The 16398-nt window shown below is 46.3% G+C and overlaps 1 protein-coding gene and 1 long non-coding RNA gene across 5 annotated transcripts in view; one reads left to right on the top strand and one right to left on the bottom strand.

Annotated features, from left to right (window-relative positions):
• The window catches only part of IREB2 (iron responsive element binding protein 2), a 36852-nt gene extending 26555 nt beyond the window's left edge, over positions 1-10297 (bottom strand). For 2 of the 4 annotated variants that reach the window (XM_072147712.1, XM_072147711.1), the window contains exon 1: positions 10172-10297. In XM_072147712.1, coding sequence (XP_072003813.1) covers positions 10172-10228 — 57 coding nt within the window. In that variant the 5' untranslated portion in view covers positions 10229-10297. Of the gene's footprint in view, positions 1-265; positions 402-3177; positions 3331-10171 lie in introns of those variants that run through there. The other 2 variants (XM_072147714.1, XM_072147713.1) reach the window with 2 other exon arrangements.
• A 20-nt stretch (positions 10298-10317) lies between these two features.
• LOC140127265 (uncharacterized) overlaps positions 10318-16398 on the top strand; it is a 32345-nt gene continuing 26264 nt past the window's right edge. The window contains exon 1 of the long non-coding RNA XR_011854971.1: positions 10318-10415. This is a non-coding gene — a long non-coding RNA (uncharacterized lncRNA). The remainder of the gene's footprint in view (positions 10416-16398) is intronic.

The following is a 16398-nucleotide window of genomic DNA, read 5'->3' on the forward strand; positions in this document are numbered from 1 at the left end:
TTCTTCTGCCCACAGCCTATAAACCCACCGATTCCCTCTATTTGTCAGCAAAAATGCCATAAAATTTAACACTCTCCTTACTAAGTCAAAGCTCCATCTTCAGTCTAGTTTAGTGTGGAGTTTTGTGAGGCTTTTTTGTACCAATTTGCAATATAATCACCTACAGAAAGGTGTTTTTATACAATTTGAAAGCTCAGCAGGTTCTAAAAAAATATTTAATAAAAACAACAAGGTCTGCAAAGGAATAAAACAATTTGCCACTGACTTGACATGAGGAAGATCACATGTAAAGCTTCTTAAGTTGCAATAGCAATGTCAACAGAAATATAATTTCATGCAATAGAATAACTCCAGAAACTTGTCTACAAAGAATCTTATATGATATTCCTAGTTTATCGTGCCTGGAACACAGATACAACACAATTTTTTTTAAAAGTATTTATTTTTTCAAATTTTTTTGGAAAAATTTTTTTTTAACAATTGCAATAAACAAACCAAAGAACAAGATTGTCTGTTACATACTTTCTTCCCCACAATACAGAATTATTGAATAGCATCCGTGGTAATGAACAGGATCTTATTGCGTTCCAATATTAACTAAGGGATATACCGCGATAAGTGACAGCAGATATTGTAACCAGACATCTTGATACAACACAAATAACTATTGACACAGGGACAATCAGTCACACACACACACACACACCAGCACGCTCAGTCTCCGTCATCATGGAGAGGAGTATATATCACATGTGATTATAAGGCAGTATGGGGAGTCACACACACACACACACACACACCAGCACGCTCAGTCTCCTTCATCATGGAGAGGAGTATATATCACATGTGATTATAAGGCTGTATGGGGAGTCTCGCACCATCTGGACCAGATGCGGTCAAACTTCTGGGGACACTTCCTGTTGACATACAGGGACCGGTAGTGGGGAATGACGCTGTTAATAAGTAATATCCATCTTTTTAATGGAGGGGGCTCCTGGTCCTTCCAGGTCATCACCACCACTTTTCGGGCGTAGTATAATACAAACCTAAAGAAGATTTTGTCATAGTGGCCATTGATGACTTCATTTATGATACCGAGGAGACACACAGAGGGAGACAGTAATCGTGGGAAATCAAAGTGTACATTTAGGAACTCCAGCACTTCGGACCAGAAGACATGAACCCTAGGGCAGGACCAGACACAATGCAGGAAGGATCCGACTTCAGCCTGACAGCGAAAGCAAAGATCATTGGGCATTGCTCCCATGCGGAATAGTCTAGCAGGGGTGAAGTATACTCGATGAAGGAATTTAGATTGGATCAGGAAGTCCCTCGCACTCACTACAGATGTGAAGTAGGACAGTTCGACCTCCCTCCAGTCATCATCTGACAGGTCAGGGATATCCTGTCTCCAGCGTTCACAGGCTCTATCAAACGGTCTGGACTTTTGCTCTTGTAGGAGAGCATAGCACTGAGTGAGTGGCTTAGGGAGGTCCGGGGTACTCATCAGAGTCTCTAGTTTGGAGAATTTCACTGTCAGGCTGAAGGAGCCGAATTGGGCTTTGAATGCGTGTCGCAGTTGCGTGTAGTGGAAGCTGGCCGTATTGGGTACAGTATGTCTCTCCCTTATCTCGTTAAAGCTGAGTAACTCTGCTTCCGGGGATAAGAGCTGGCCTACAAATTTCACCCCCGCTGCCCCCCACATTGTCCAGCCTGGGAGGGAGAGGAAGTGAGAGAGCCACGGATTGAGCCACAATGGAGTCCTAGGCGAGAGAGGGGGAGAGCTGCTCGGTTCTACCAGGGATTGTGCCCTACGCCAGCACACCGCTACCGTACGTAGGGGGAGTGGGGTATCAGATGGGGACTTATACCTGTACAGCAAGTTTGTAAGGGCCTCGTAGGAACCTACTAGGGCACCAGCCAATGCAGTAGCTGCATTACCCATGTCTATATCTATCCACCACTGGGCATATACTAGCTGGGAAGCCAGGTAATAAAGATACAGATCCGGGGCAGCCAGTCCACCCCTAGACTTGGGAGCCTGAAGCAGCGCTAAACTGAATCGCGGGGCGCTACTCTGCCAGTAGAAGGACCTGAGAATGCCGTCCAAGCGTTTGAACAGACTCTTAGGAAGCAGTATAGGACAAGCATGAAAAAGGTATAGAAATTTGGGGAGGAAGATCATTTTGAATATATTAATACGCCCGTATAGGGACAAGGGGAGAGTGGACCAGGCTTTTAGGCGCGATTCCGTTGCAGCTATCAGGGGTGTGATGTTTAATTCTGTATATGCCTGAACCTTGCGTGACACCTGGACTCCCAGATATTTAAAGGTGGACACCACCTGGACTGGGACGGGAAGGGCGCGTACCCCTATATCTGATAAGGGAAAGAGGGCCGATTTGTCCCAGTTAACCCGGAGACCTGAGAACCCCCCATAGCATTCTATCAAGGACAGAAGGGATTCCAGAGAGGGGCCCACATCCCCAAGGTATACAAGTGTATCATCAGCATAGAGAGATACCTTTTCAATGATAGAACCTCTAGCAATGCCCTTAATGCTATCAGAGTGACGGATCGCCACAGCAAGGGGTTCAATGGCAAGCGCGAAGAGGAGGGGAGATAGTGGGCAACCCTGTCTAGTGCCCCTGGCCATAGGGAGAGTAGGTGAGATATTAAGATTGGTCCTTACCCTAGCCCTAGGGTCATTATACAATAACCTAACCAGTGCTGTGAAGCGAGGGCCAATACCCAGCCTGGGCAGGAGGGTCCACAAATAGGGCCACTCCACAGAATCAAACGCCTTGCAATTATCTAAGGATAATATAAACCCAGGGTCTGAAGACTTCTCTGCCTCTGCTACATTCAGGTGTAGTCTTTGAATATTTATGTCAGTTCCCCTCCCAGGCATAAAGCCTGTCTGGTCTGGGTGAACCAAGGATAATATTACTTTATTAAGCCTTGTTGCCAGAATTTTTGCTAGTATTTTGACATCTGAGTTTAGGAGGGAAATTGGACGGTATGAGTCGGGATGCAGAGGGTCCTTACCAGGCTTGGGAAGAACTACAATAAGGGCCTCTCGCATAGAATCAGGGAGGGAACCGCTGTCGAGCGCATCGGAGTACAGGCTAAGGAGATGGGGGACCAGAGTCTCACAGTTATCCCTATACCACTCACCTCCCAGCCCATCAAGTCCAGGTGTCTTACCGGGGGGCAACGATTGGATGGCCAGTTCCACCTCCTCCGCCGAGAGCGGGGCATCAAGCTCCAATGACTGTGCCGGTGTAAGCCTCCAAAGTGGAAGACTGTCAAGGAATCTGGAAATCTCGACGGAAGAGGCGGACAATCTGGAGCTGTAAAGAGAAGAGTAGAATTCGTGAAAAACCATGTTTATGGCCCGGGGTTCTGTGTTCAAGGCTCCGCTACTGTCAAGGATAGATGGAACGGATGCACACGGACGTTCAGCCCGCGAGAGATATGCAAGCAGCTTCCCATTTTTATCTCCGAATTCAAAGATGGACGCTTCCCTGGCTTGCAGGCGCTTGCTGGTGCGCTCCTTCACTACAGCTAGATGGTTCCTCTGCGCCTGAGCCCAAGTCTTTTTATTACCCGGAGTAGGTTTCTCTAGGTAATCCTTTTCTGCGGTCACCAGTGTGGCCGTCAGCCTCTCCTCCTGCGCCTTTAATAACTTCCTATGGCCAGCTACACCCGACATGAATGCTCCCCGCACCGAGGACTTGTACGAGTCCCAGACTAGAAGAGGATCAGGATGGGTTGAGTGTACGTCCCAGAACTCGCTGTGCGCTGCCCTAACAGTACTCTGGACCGCAGGAGACAGGAGCCAAGCCGGGTGCAGGCGCCATAAGCGGGAGTCGCTGGGGGGGCCTATAAGGAGATTGATAAGCAAGGCGGAGTGGTCAGATGCACTGCGCGGGCAATAGGATACTTGATCAACGTGCTGCATCATATCAGGGGAGACAAAGGCCAGATCAATCCGAGAGAAGCTCTTGTGCACAGAGGAATAGAATGAATATTCTCTCTCTTGAGGATGTTTACTACGCCAAACATCGGCGAGGTCTAGAGAAGTGAGCCACTCATTCAGACGGACCGAGCCTGTGTCTAGGCCGCTTGTGCGATCCAGGGAGGGATTAGGGACTGCATTGAAGTCACCAATGCAGAGGATCGGACTAGGAGGCATAGAAGCAAGTTTACTGGAGATTAGGTGCAATACAGCTGGATCAAAGGGAGGTGGGACATAGACCGACACTATAGTGAAAGTAAAGCCCCACAAGGCACAATGTATGACCACGTACCGGCCAAAGTGATCCGGTGCTACCTGTATGACCTCTATGGGAAGCGCTTTGGATATGAGTATGGATACTCCCCTGGCGTAGACAGAGTAGGAGGAATGATAACCTCTAGCCACCCAGGCCCGCTTCAGAGAGAGGACCTTCTGACCCGTAAGGTGTGTCTCTTGGATACATACAATGTGAGGGGCCTGACGCTTAATGACATCTAACATCAGAGCCCTCTTGAATTTGGAGTTGAGTCCCCTCACGTTCCAACTCATTACCCTAAGTGAAGACATCTTAGCGGAAGGGAAAGGGGTGTGGGGAAGGAGACGTGAGCAACCAAGCATTCATCCTTTCATACCACAGAGACATAGACAGACAGACAACAGTGAGCATAACAAATATAACAGAACTGAACTAACAATCCCAAGAATATAAACCCCCTGTCTAACACCCTAACAGCAGTAGTGCAGACCTATACCCAATAACAATCAAAGAATAGAACAGTGGTCCCTAACTCAAGACAAACTTACACCATTTGTCCCGGGACCCCTAACCCTCAGAGTATATATAAACAGGAGGTATTTAGGCAGCCATGTTTAAAGAGAGCAAAGGAGGGGATAAGGGAAGAGTAATATGTAGAGGGGAGCGGTAAGAGGATAGGGGAGGGGGGGGAGTAGGTACAAAGAAGGGGAAGGGGAGGGGAAAGAGAAATAAGTGCCATATGTGGCGCACAGGCCAAATTGACCAAAAGAGATAGCACATCAGTTATGGGGCACCATATACGAGGCGTGCGCCCCAATGTAAAGCAATATTAGAAAATTAGAGCAATGATTTAGGACCCCTAAGCATCAATACAGGACTAAGTCCAGCAATGTCATAGCTCATCAGATAAAAGGATATATGAGTCCAGTCACTCAGGAGGTGCGGGCCTTGCAGCGGGAGCCCGTGGAGCTGCATCAGCCCAGTGAAGTGCTTCGGTTGGGCAGGTGAAGAATCGAGTCTTCTGTCCGTCCACAATTCGGAGCTTGGAAGGATACATCATGGAGTATTTATACCCCTTGTCACGGAGACGGGCACGGACCTCAGTGAATTGTGCGCGTTGTTTCCTGACGGATGCAGAGAAATCAGGGTAGAAGGACACTCTGCTGTTGGCATAGAGGATTTCTCCCTTGGTACGGACAGCCCTGAGGATAGAGTCCCTGTCCCTAAAGTGCAGCAGCCGGGCCAGGAAGGGTCTTGGATTGCCCCCTGGAGGGCCAGGGCGGGATGGCACACGATGGGCCCTTTCCACTGTGAAGAACGGGGAGAAGGTATCTGCAGGAAGCAAATTTTTGAGCCAATTTTCAAAAAAGGATACAGGGTCAGACCCTTCTACTTTTTCAGGGAGGCCAACCACTCTGACGTTGTTCCGTCGCAGGCGGTTTTCAAGGTCGTCCGCTCTGTCGATGGATGCAGACATTTGGCGCTGAAGCTCTCTTATCTGTGTCGGCATAGGCCTCTGGACATCTTCCACCTCAGATATTCTGCGCTCAGTTTCGGTGATTCGCTCTTTAGCTTTATGGACATCGTGTCTTAAAAGAACAAAGTCCTGTCGCAGCTCATCCACCTTGGTGACCAGTTTGGATTGGCATCCGTTAATGGCCGCCAGCACCTCTGCAAATTTGCGGTCCAGCTCAGTGGCCACGTCAGGTGGATCAGCGCCCTCTTCATAGCTTACAAGCTGTGGTGGGCTCTGGGAGCCTTCAAAGAGGGAGGGAGAGGAGTTTGGGGACCCCTGAGGAGAGCAGGGCTGTGTGCGGGAGAATCTCCCCAACTTTTTGGCAGCGTTCGACTGAATCTGTGCTAGAACGGCTTGGGATGTTGAGCAATCCTGCGCGTCCAGGGGTTCCAGGGACTGGAATGGCGGATCTTCATGGACGGATTCATCATCCGATGGAGGCGCAGACACCCCGGACGCTGTTTTGAGCATTTTAGCCGTTCTCCTCCGGTTACCCATGGCGTCTGGGCAGAGGGGGCCAGTGATAAACAATCGAGGAGCCTAGCGTCCAATAATTAGCAGAAATAGAATCAGGGCCCACGTGGGGAATTGCAGCGGCACTGCAAGGGTTAATATAAAACAGAACCCGGGCAGGGGGTCACTGGGAGTATGGTGGGCTGCACAGCTTGGGGTCCCCAGGTGAGAAGTGGGCAGCAGCAGGGGAATTACTTCCCTACCTTATTCCTGGCTGCAGTCCGGCAAGGGAGAGGTTAACCCTGCGCGCCTAGGCCTCAGGCAGCGCAGGGGAGTCCAGTAGCATGTCGCCTCCGGCAGGCTGCAGGGGTGACTGGAGCGCTGCCGCGATCCTACAAGTGGGTCAGCGGCTCCGTATGTCCCGAGGCGGGGGGGGGTTTCCCTCACCGCTCCGGTGTGCAGCCGCGATGTCGGGCGGCTACGGTCCCGCCGCCGCGCTGGGCACGTGGGAGCTGCAGGAGCTGGAGTGCGGGGGGGCCGCGCGGAGCCGGAGACCTCCGCGATACCGGCACCGGAGTGTTGAGGCAGGTACCCGCGGCACCGGGGAGCAGGATGGAGGGGGTACAGGTGGAGGATGGCTGCCTGGGAAGGGTGATAGGGTGCCGGGTCCCGGGAGCTCCGCGGCGCACGTCCTCCTAGTTCGGCATCAGGCCACGCCCCATGTGGTCACAGATACAACACAATGTTAAAGGAAACCTACCACTTGAAGTGGCAGGTTTCTGATGGAAATACCGGGCACCAGCTCAGGGTGAGCTGGTGCCGGAGCTTATTCTTGTTAGTGTTTTAAACCGCGGTATCGCGGTTTAAAACACTTTTTAAAACTTTATAGCCGGCGCAGGCAGGTACGCGCTCGGCGCTTACCATGCGCACGGCTACATAGGAAGTGAAGAAGGAGAACCGCGCGCATGGTAAGTGCCGAGCGCGTACCTGCCTGCGCCGGCTATAAAGTTTTAAAAAGTGTTTTAAACCGCGATACCGCGGTTTAAAACACTAACAAGAATAAGCTCCGGCACCAGCTCACCCTGAGCTGGTGCTCGGTATTTCCATCTGAAACCTGCCACTTCAAGTGGTAGGTTTCCTTTAAAATAAACTTTAGTTTTACTTACTGATAACCATAACCTAAATGGCTAGTAGCAAAACATAATTTTTCAAATTCTATACACCTCTAATGGTTCAGCAGCTGCACACTTGGCCCTCACTTCATTCAAACCTCCTCACCTTACTCTTAAGGAAATAGGGAACCGGGAGCTGAGCAAACAGATTACTTGTCCTGTGCATACTGTAGCTGATGAATGTTAATTGTTAGAATATCCCTTTAAAGGGAACCTGGTCACATGACATGAAGTGTTCAACGATGCAACAGAGCGCTCTCTCTCCATGTTCCACACAGCAGCATATCCTAGCAGTGAGACCTGTCAATCAGGACTAGAGAAGGGACGGGGAATTGCAGTGAACACTACATATACTGTACTCCATTACTATGATTGGAAAGCAGTGCAGCCATGGAAAGGGACTATTTACAGATAAAGGCAATGCTTGTAAATTATAGTTTTTAATTAAGTATAAATTTGGGCGAGTTAATATGCATGGTAAGTTCTCTAACTAAAACAAATAATTTTTTATATATTATATACATTTGGGTATATAAAAGTTAACCAATATGAGGTATTGGACAACTTCCAGGTGCCAGGGAGGCATTAAAGGGGTTTTCCCATGAACTGAAGTTAACTTGCTGTGGGTCTCAGTGCTGATCGTGAAAACGAGATCACAAAAACATTGGACTTCTCGTCGCTACATCAGATAAATGGAACAGACGGCCACGCATGAGTGTTCTGCTCCATTAATCTATGGAGCTGACGGAAATTGCCGAGCGCTGCAACTCCACCAATATGATACTGATGGCACATCTGAAGATCGGTAATAAAAACTGTAAATCATTCCCCTGGCTGCTCAGTGCAAAATCCCAGGGTGTGGGCGGGAACTCTGTTAGCAGACACAACATGATGACCCATCTAGTTATGTGCGGTGACAATGTGGTTAGATTATCAGGGTACAGGTGTATATACACTCTCATCTTGCTTCTGACATTGTACTAAAACATTGACACACAATGGGAGACGAGATGATGAGATGCATGATGCCGATTATACATAGGCTGACAGACAGAGGCTGCAAACTTTTACACTGTTACATTGTGAGCCCTGCTACATCTCACAGATATGTGCCTGCCTCCCCCTTCCCCCAGAGCACTTATCTCTTTGTAGCTTGCAGCCTCTCTCTACTCAGGATCTCCTGACAGGAAGCGTCTGTGTCTTAGTGTGCAGCAGTGTGAGCTCCGTGCAGAGGGCGGGCTACAGGCACAGAGGAGAGAGACACAAATCTCATCTGCACGATCTCACACAGAAATCCAAGATGGCGGCCACACAACCCTAATTCAGAAGTTACAGAATTGTGTCTAGGGGCAACTGAAATTGTATACAGCAGGACTGATAGAGAAAGGTTGGACTTACATCTGTGAAATGCTGTATATTTGTTTATAACAGTGAATTAGAGAATGTGTTATTTTGTTATCCTGAGTATATATAAGAAACTAGTCTTCGTGGGAATACCCCTTTTAACAAGTATTGAATTGTGCCTTTAGGCTACATGCACAAGGTTGATGTTTATGTCCAAATTTATTTGTATGGGCTCAATCCAGCTTGATAAATGAGCCAACTGCCCAAGCTGCGAAAACCCAGAGCAAGTCCTATCACTACTCAAGCTGTCTTTTCTTCTGCCATTGGACCGGGCCCAAGAAAGCAAACATTTGTGTTGCAGGTAGGGATATAATTACAGAATTCCTACAACCAGAACAGCTTTAGGCCACATTTACACAAACGTATGCCCACCTGGCCGTAGCCGGGCGGGCATGCATCCACAGCGCTGGAGAAGAGAAGGGGTGCCAACTACCCTCGGCATAGAGATGCACAGTGTCCTATCCTTTCCCCCGTAGCGCTCCGTCCTGCCATTGCCATGTACGTGGGAATGGCTGCAAGCTTGCCTCCACATACGCACCCCATACGATCATGTGAATTTGGCCTGCAGAAACCCTGCCTTTTTAACTAAAAGAAGAATCCGCCATACAATGACCTGCACATAGCCTTTTAAAACTCATTGGAGTTCATCATTCAAGATAGATGACCATTGTGCAGCAGTTTTGACATTCTCATGTGGTTTACTGTTTTAATAGATTAACAGGGCCATAACTGTTTATTCTAGAAGCACACATTGGAAGGAAATAAAGGGGTGCTCCTGCGGCTGTGTGTAGAAACTGCAAGTGATGCCTTATAAGAGCATCTGTCCATAGTTGTTGATTGGCTAACTAAACAGGACGATGGCATTTGCAAGCTTTCAAGACTACTTGGGTCACTTCATAAGACTTGAAGCATAACACAACAACATCTGAATAAAACATACATTTATACATAAATGGACACGTTAATGTTATCGGGACAATTGATAAGAAACAGAAAGGTTTTTATGCAGCACTTGAGTTGGAGGGAAAATTGGAAATTATTGCTTCCTATCTTACTATATTCTACATGTTAGAATATGATAGAGAACCCCATAAATGTTATGGGAGTACATAGATAAGAGGGGTAATGTGCAGTACACCACAATACACCCTCCAATGCCCATAAAGAAGGCACTAGGACAATACATGACATGAGACAGACTAGCAGCACGTAGTGGCAGACACAAGGTCTCATACAAGGCACCGTCTATGGCGACACAAACACACATAACACAACCTGACAGACATGGCGGTCAGATGCCCCTGCGGGAAGTAACTACAGAGACAGTGTCGCACAGAGTCACATCTCACCAAGTGAAGCGAGGACGTCTCTGTCTCCCCGTCACCCCCGGAGCCTGCAGTCGCCATGTTGACTCCGCCGGAGCCAGCTGCCCGATGACGTCGACTCGCCTGCTTTTTTTTTTCCCTTGAAACTTTATTAGAAAAAGACAGACATACTAAAGAGAGAAGCATCTCCGCAGGAGGAGAAACTTTATTTACAAACAAGAGAAACAAAGTCTATAGAGGAAGAGAAGCCTGAAGGGCCAAGTTGTGGGTGAGGATGGCGTGATATTACTGCTGCTGGGGGAGCTATGAGGTTATTGTTACAATTCACAGGAAATGCAGCACAGTTTCTGAAATAAAGTTCTGTTTGGTTTTCAAGTTTGTTCACATTTACTGTGAGGAGGTATATGGGATCAGTCCCATATTGACAAGGGTCAATGGGGCACTTGTATGTAAGTTTTGGCTTGACTTTTCCTTCATTTATGACCTTTCATGGTGCATGTGCGTTTTTGTGACTTTTTTTGAGCATAAGACTTCTAAGTTTTTCCCTATTGTATAGTGTACAGCATTGAAAATTGTGACTTTTGTTTTGTTTGATAAAAGTTTGGCGCAAACCCTTGACTGCCACCTACAAAAATACTTCAAGCTGTTTTACTAAAGACCTATGTGCAGAGCGAACTGGGAGCGAGCAGCAGTAGGCAGAGTGGTCTCGCTAGTTGTAGAACAACGAGACCACTCTGCAAGTTCAGTGCCTAAGGAAGATCTGATCTGACCCCGTCCGCCGCTGATTAGACGGTGTCAGAGAACATTAGTATATACACACGCCCCCACCCCTGCTGCAGCACCTCCTCTCTGACGATCCGCTATATTGAATGGTCAGAGAACGGTGCTCATATCTTGGTAACAGTGGGGGCTAGGAATACAATTCAAAGTGCCCCTGAATCAGTGAGCAAGTCCCAACATTCGGGTATGTTAAAGTTAATAAGTTTGGGGTGATGAAAGGTTCTCTTTAACTCCTTATACACAATATGTATTAATAGGGAAAAACCGCTATGATATATCTGACCAGCAGACAAAACTTAAAAAAAAACAGGTGCACTAAGCCAGACTTACACTAACTGAGGTATTACTGATGGAAGTTCCTTCTTCTGGTCTCATCAGTTTGCCTATGCTGTTACCTAATCTAACTAATTTAAATCTGTATCATTGAGTTATGTAAAGATAAGGCAACAGCATAGGCAAAAAACAGTGTGGGATGAGAATACAAGAGGGAATCTACCACCCGGAATACCTCAGATACTGTATTCCTGATGGTAGGTTTCCTTTAAAGGTACGATTAAGTGTCGCTCACTAAGAAGAGTTGGCTCTTCTGTCTCCTGAATGGTTTCCTATTAAATGTATAATAGGGAGCCGCAGTCCAGCCATTACCCCTAATTGTACTGGGTTAAAGGGGGCATGGTAAGCCGATTAGGGGCTTAAGTATACCATCGGCTCACTGAGTGGAGCCAGCTCCTGTAGTAAAAGTTGCGTAAAAGAGCTACCTATTTCGCAAACGACACATCACTAACAGGGTGAGTAACCTGCCATTGCAACACTCAGATAATCTGAGGGGCATAGCAAAGAAACTGCTGGATTTAGGTAACTACCATCTACCATTTTATTGTGCAGTTTCTCCCGAGTAAGAGGACCCTTCATATGTGAATGTAACTCACTGTCTGGGCACATGGCGGGGTGGGGGCGCAAAGGAGCGCTATTGAGCTTTTGTAGGCCAGATTTTGGTTTCATCTAGGACATGTTTGCAGAGCCCCTGAGGAACCCGAAACCCATTCTCCCCAGGGAACACCAAGGGTTGTAGGGGGCATTTTAACCCCTTGCTGCCAATGGACTTCTTACAGTTTACGTTTCTATTTTTCTTTTTTTTCATCTTTCAATGTGCGCTCCAAATGACACATCTAACTTATTCTCTACTCGCGATGGTGCAGATTCCTTTAGCGGACATACCCACCGACCCACACACACCCACTCAGCTTTATATACCGTATATACTCGTTTATAAGCAGAGTTTATAACAAAAAATGTGCTGAAAAACGTCCCTTTGGCTCATACACGAGTCTTAACTTAAAAAATAAAAAATAACCCACTTTAAAAAAAATAAACTTATATACTCACCCTCCGATGTCGGATTGGCTCTCAATGTCAGCGCGGCTCCCGATTTCGGCGCGTCCTGTCTTATTTCTTACCCCCGGCTCGTCTTCTTTCTTCTCTCATGGATGGAGCCATGTTTTCTTCTTGGTCAGCAGCAGCCACGTCATAGTATGTGGCTGCTTGAAGAAAAATGGCCGCTTCCATGACAGAAGAAAGAAGACAGAAGAAGAGCCGGGGGGAAGAAAGAAGATGGGACGTGCCGACATCGGGGAGCCGCGCTGACATCGGAGGGTGAGTATATAAGTTTTTTTTTTAAGTGCTGGGGAGGGGGCCAGCCTGTATACTACTAGGGGCTGGCTGTATACTACATGGGGCAAGCTGGCTGTATACTTCATGGGGGCAGGCTGGCTGTATACTACAGAGGGCTGGCTGGCTGTATACTACATGGGGGCAGGTTGGCTGTATACTACAGAGGGCTGGCTGGCTGTATACTACATGGGGGCAGGCTGTCTATATACTACATGCGGGCAGGCTGGCTGTATACTACATGCGGGCAGGCTGGCTGTATACTACATGCGGGCAGGCTGGCTGTATACTACATGCGGGCAGGCTGGCTGTATACTACTGGGGGCAGGCTGGCTGTATACTACTGGGGGCAGGCTGGCTGCATACTACTGGGGGCAGGCTGGCTGTATACTACTGGAGGCAGGGTGGCTGTATACAACTGGGGGCTGGTGGCTGTATACTACTGGGGGCTAACTGGCTGTATACTACTGGGTGCTGGCAGGCTGTATACTACTGGCTGCTGGCTGACTATATACTGAGGGTAGCTGTGACCAATGCATTTCCCACCCTCAGCTTATACTCAAGTCAATAGTTTTTCCCAGTTTTTGGTGGTAAAATTAGGGGTCTCGGCTTATACTCGAGTATATACGGTACTAGATTATCTGTATTTAGTCTGTATTTATGATTAAGGGTCTGTATTGGTTATTGTCTAGAAAAAAACTAGGTGCGGCACTTACCATGAAACGCAGTTCCTTTATTTAATTTCAGCAATAAAAAGTCCTCGGGCAGAGCAGGGGTACTGTTTATTTATTATGCTGTTAAGTGCTGTGCACCACCATATGTTCTACTGTTTGGTCACGTTGCCCTTTAAAAGCCCACCCTGACAGAAGATATAGAGGAGGCAGAGCGATAGTGCCCCCCGTTTTTCATTCTTCTGGACTGTGGATTGGTTATTGTCTGACTCCACTATATTTTTGGATTTTCTTGCGTGATATGTAGAGCTTTACTGCTTTATAATTTCTAAGAAAATATTTTATGGGAGTTGGCGTATTTTTTGGTAGTGGTACACTAGTTTGACCCATGAATTCAAATGGTATGGAAATGTGAACGTGGGAGCAAAAGAGGTTGTGGGCCTCTTCTGTAATGGGTTTGCGTGCCACTTAGAGCTATCATGGTCATGCAGTCTTTTGTGCAGCTTCATTCATAAGAGAAGTTTATGCTGCTTGGTTTGCCAGTGTGCTGGGCACATGTTAATTCACCCCCTCTAATGTTCCATCTGTTTTAAAAAGGAAAAAACTACTCTTAAGGGCAGTCACATGTGGCGTTTACATTGCGCTGTGAAACCTCAATGCAGAGACTGTTTTAAGGAGATTTGCCAAATTGCATTAAGTTAACTTAAAGTAAATCTGTCATCAGGATCACACATTTTCACATAATGACAGGTTCCCATAGACTTTTTTAATATTAATTCCCAATCTGCTTTTATAATTATCATTACTGCTTCCACTCACTTTTAAAATTATATAAAGTATACAGGCAGTCCCCGGGTTACGTACAAGATAGGTTCTGTAGGTTTGTTCTTAAGTTGAATTTGTATGTATTCAGAACTTTTATATTTAATAATTTTTCCACCAGATATTTTTTTTTTTGTCCTAGTGACAATTGCATTTTCAAAATTTTGTGTTGTTATGGGAACAGGGATTTGCAATAAAACTTCATTACGGACACCTTGTAGCTGATCATTGCAGCCCAAGCATCCAGAGACATTCACCAGAGGTTACAGTGGGCAGAGGTTTGCTCGTAACTAGGGGTTATCTGTTCCTAGCTCCCTGCCAGCAAACTGTATCAAGTCATGAGGCACCATGATGACACAAGTGACTGGCACAGAGCCATGTACGCTTTTATATACTTTTAAAGGTGAGTGGAAGCAGTAATGTTAATCATTGAAGCAGATTGGCAAATAGTATTAAAAAGTCTATGGGAACCTATCACTGGAATAAAATGTGTGACAAGTTCCCTTTAATTCAATAAGGCGAATCTTCTCAAAACAGCCTTGGCATTGCATATCAAAAGGCAATGTAATCATCATGTGCCCTCACAAAGTACATCTGAGCCATAACTTACTATCAGGTGGCCCTGTACTTTTAGGTGCAGCACAGCAATTAGCGATAATCCGCTTTCATGCATGGGCATCCCTATACCAGGCATTTTGCTGGTATAGATGTTTTAGTTACACATGCAATTTTGACAAATTGCCACAAGGTGGAAGTCAACGCTAAAGTCAATTTACAATGGATGGCTGATACTACACAATCTTCTGCGTACAGTTTTGGCTCTTTTTCTGGCAAAAGCTATGCCAACAAATAGGAAATGTAAAGTTAAAATACTGTTGCAATCTTTGCTAGATTTATTATTCAGCATCCAACATTGTGCATGTTATGACTGTCTAGTCTAGCAGTGAAAAGCCACAAAAAGTCTTAATTCTTGGTGGGGAAGTAAGTGACTGCCAATTAAGGCCACCTTGTAGGCGTGTGGAGTCTTATAGCCACTAGGGGGATTCTGGGAATTCCAGGATGGTATAAGGAAAACCACGCCTGTTTTAGCTACCTTGTAAGGCAGCTCCCTTGACACCAAGCATAACCTGCAAGAGACCTTATGACATGATGATCCAGAAGGAACAGTCTCCCAACTGTAGACAGCGCTGTTTCGACCTGATTAGGTCTCCGTAGGGAACTGGTTTGGCTGATTGAGGGGCTTGTGACTAGGGTCGAGCATTCATTCTTGGTGCACAGCCAAGATATGTAACTTTTTTTCCCTTATGCCACCCTCACCTCAATGGAGGCAGGAGCTTTTACTGTAGCGTGTGCCTGGATCCTTCATCCACACCAAGCAGGATCTGGCAATGAATTCATTCAGACCAGAGCATTCAGGCATATTGTTTACTGGTAGGGGAACATCATGTCAAGCACATGTTGTGCGCATTCATGATAAACCCCCCCCCCCCCCATGAGATGCAATTGGGCGTTCAAGTTCAAGGAGGGCCTGAATTAGTAATAAAAATAAAACATCACACGCTTTAAGAGCTAGATTGTTGGGTGGGTTGTTCATCCAGGGATTTCTGCTGAAGAGTAGTCAGTCCTATCCTTCTTTACATTTATCTGAGAAGCTGGATGATAAATCTGGTTAACGGAACATGCAGACCACAACCTACCATAGACATCAGTGGATAAGCAGATTTCCTCCTATTGCAGTCCATTTTTTCTTCAGATGTTGCTGAGGAACCAGGTTTTTTGGCCAATAAAATTTTGTGAACCATCGCTACTTTTATGTGAATGTGTAGAGACAGATGCAGATGCAAAACAGACAAGCCAACATTTGGTGAGAAAAAGATCTGGACCACACATTATACAGTGATCTGTTGCCGCTAGAAAAAGCCCATCTGAATTACAAATGGGGCATCAAAACACCAAGTATGTTAGAAAGTTGTTAAACTTTTTATTTGTCCAATTATTCATTTGTATTTACTTTAAAATCATAAATTATTTTAAGCTGGTTCTATATTATTCCACATGTAGGCTCAGATGACATGATATCCAAGTTATGAAAATGTCTAACTTTGAAATCTTTATTGTCTATATAAGATATGGCTTTATAGCTCAGAGACAAGCAAATCAACCTTATTACGTTTAGTGGTGAATATTAGCAATTAGTTGTTTTGGTTCTGATATATAACATTAATCTCTAAGATTTTTTTTATTGAAATAACTTTATTAAATCACAAAGTAACAAGAGATGATGTAGAATGCGACATTAATCAAAGGCAC

This window comes from Engystomops pustulosus, chromosome 4, assembly GCF_040894005.1.
Source record: "Engystomops pustulosus chromosome 4, aEngPut4.maternal, whole genome shotgun sequence".
Taxonomy (NCBI): domain Eukaryota; kingdom Metazoa; phylum Chordata; class Amphibia; order Anura; family Leptodactylidae; genus Engystomops; species Engystomops pustulosus.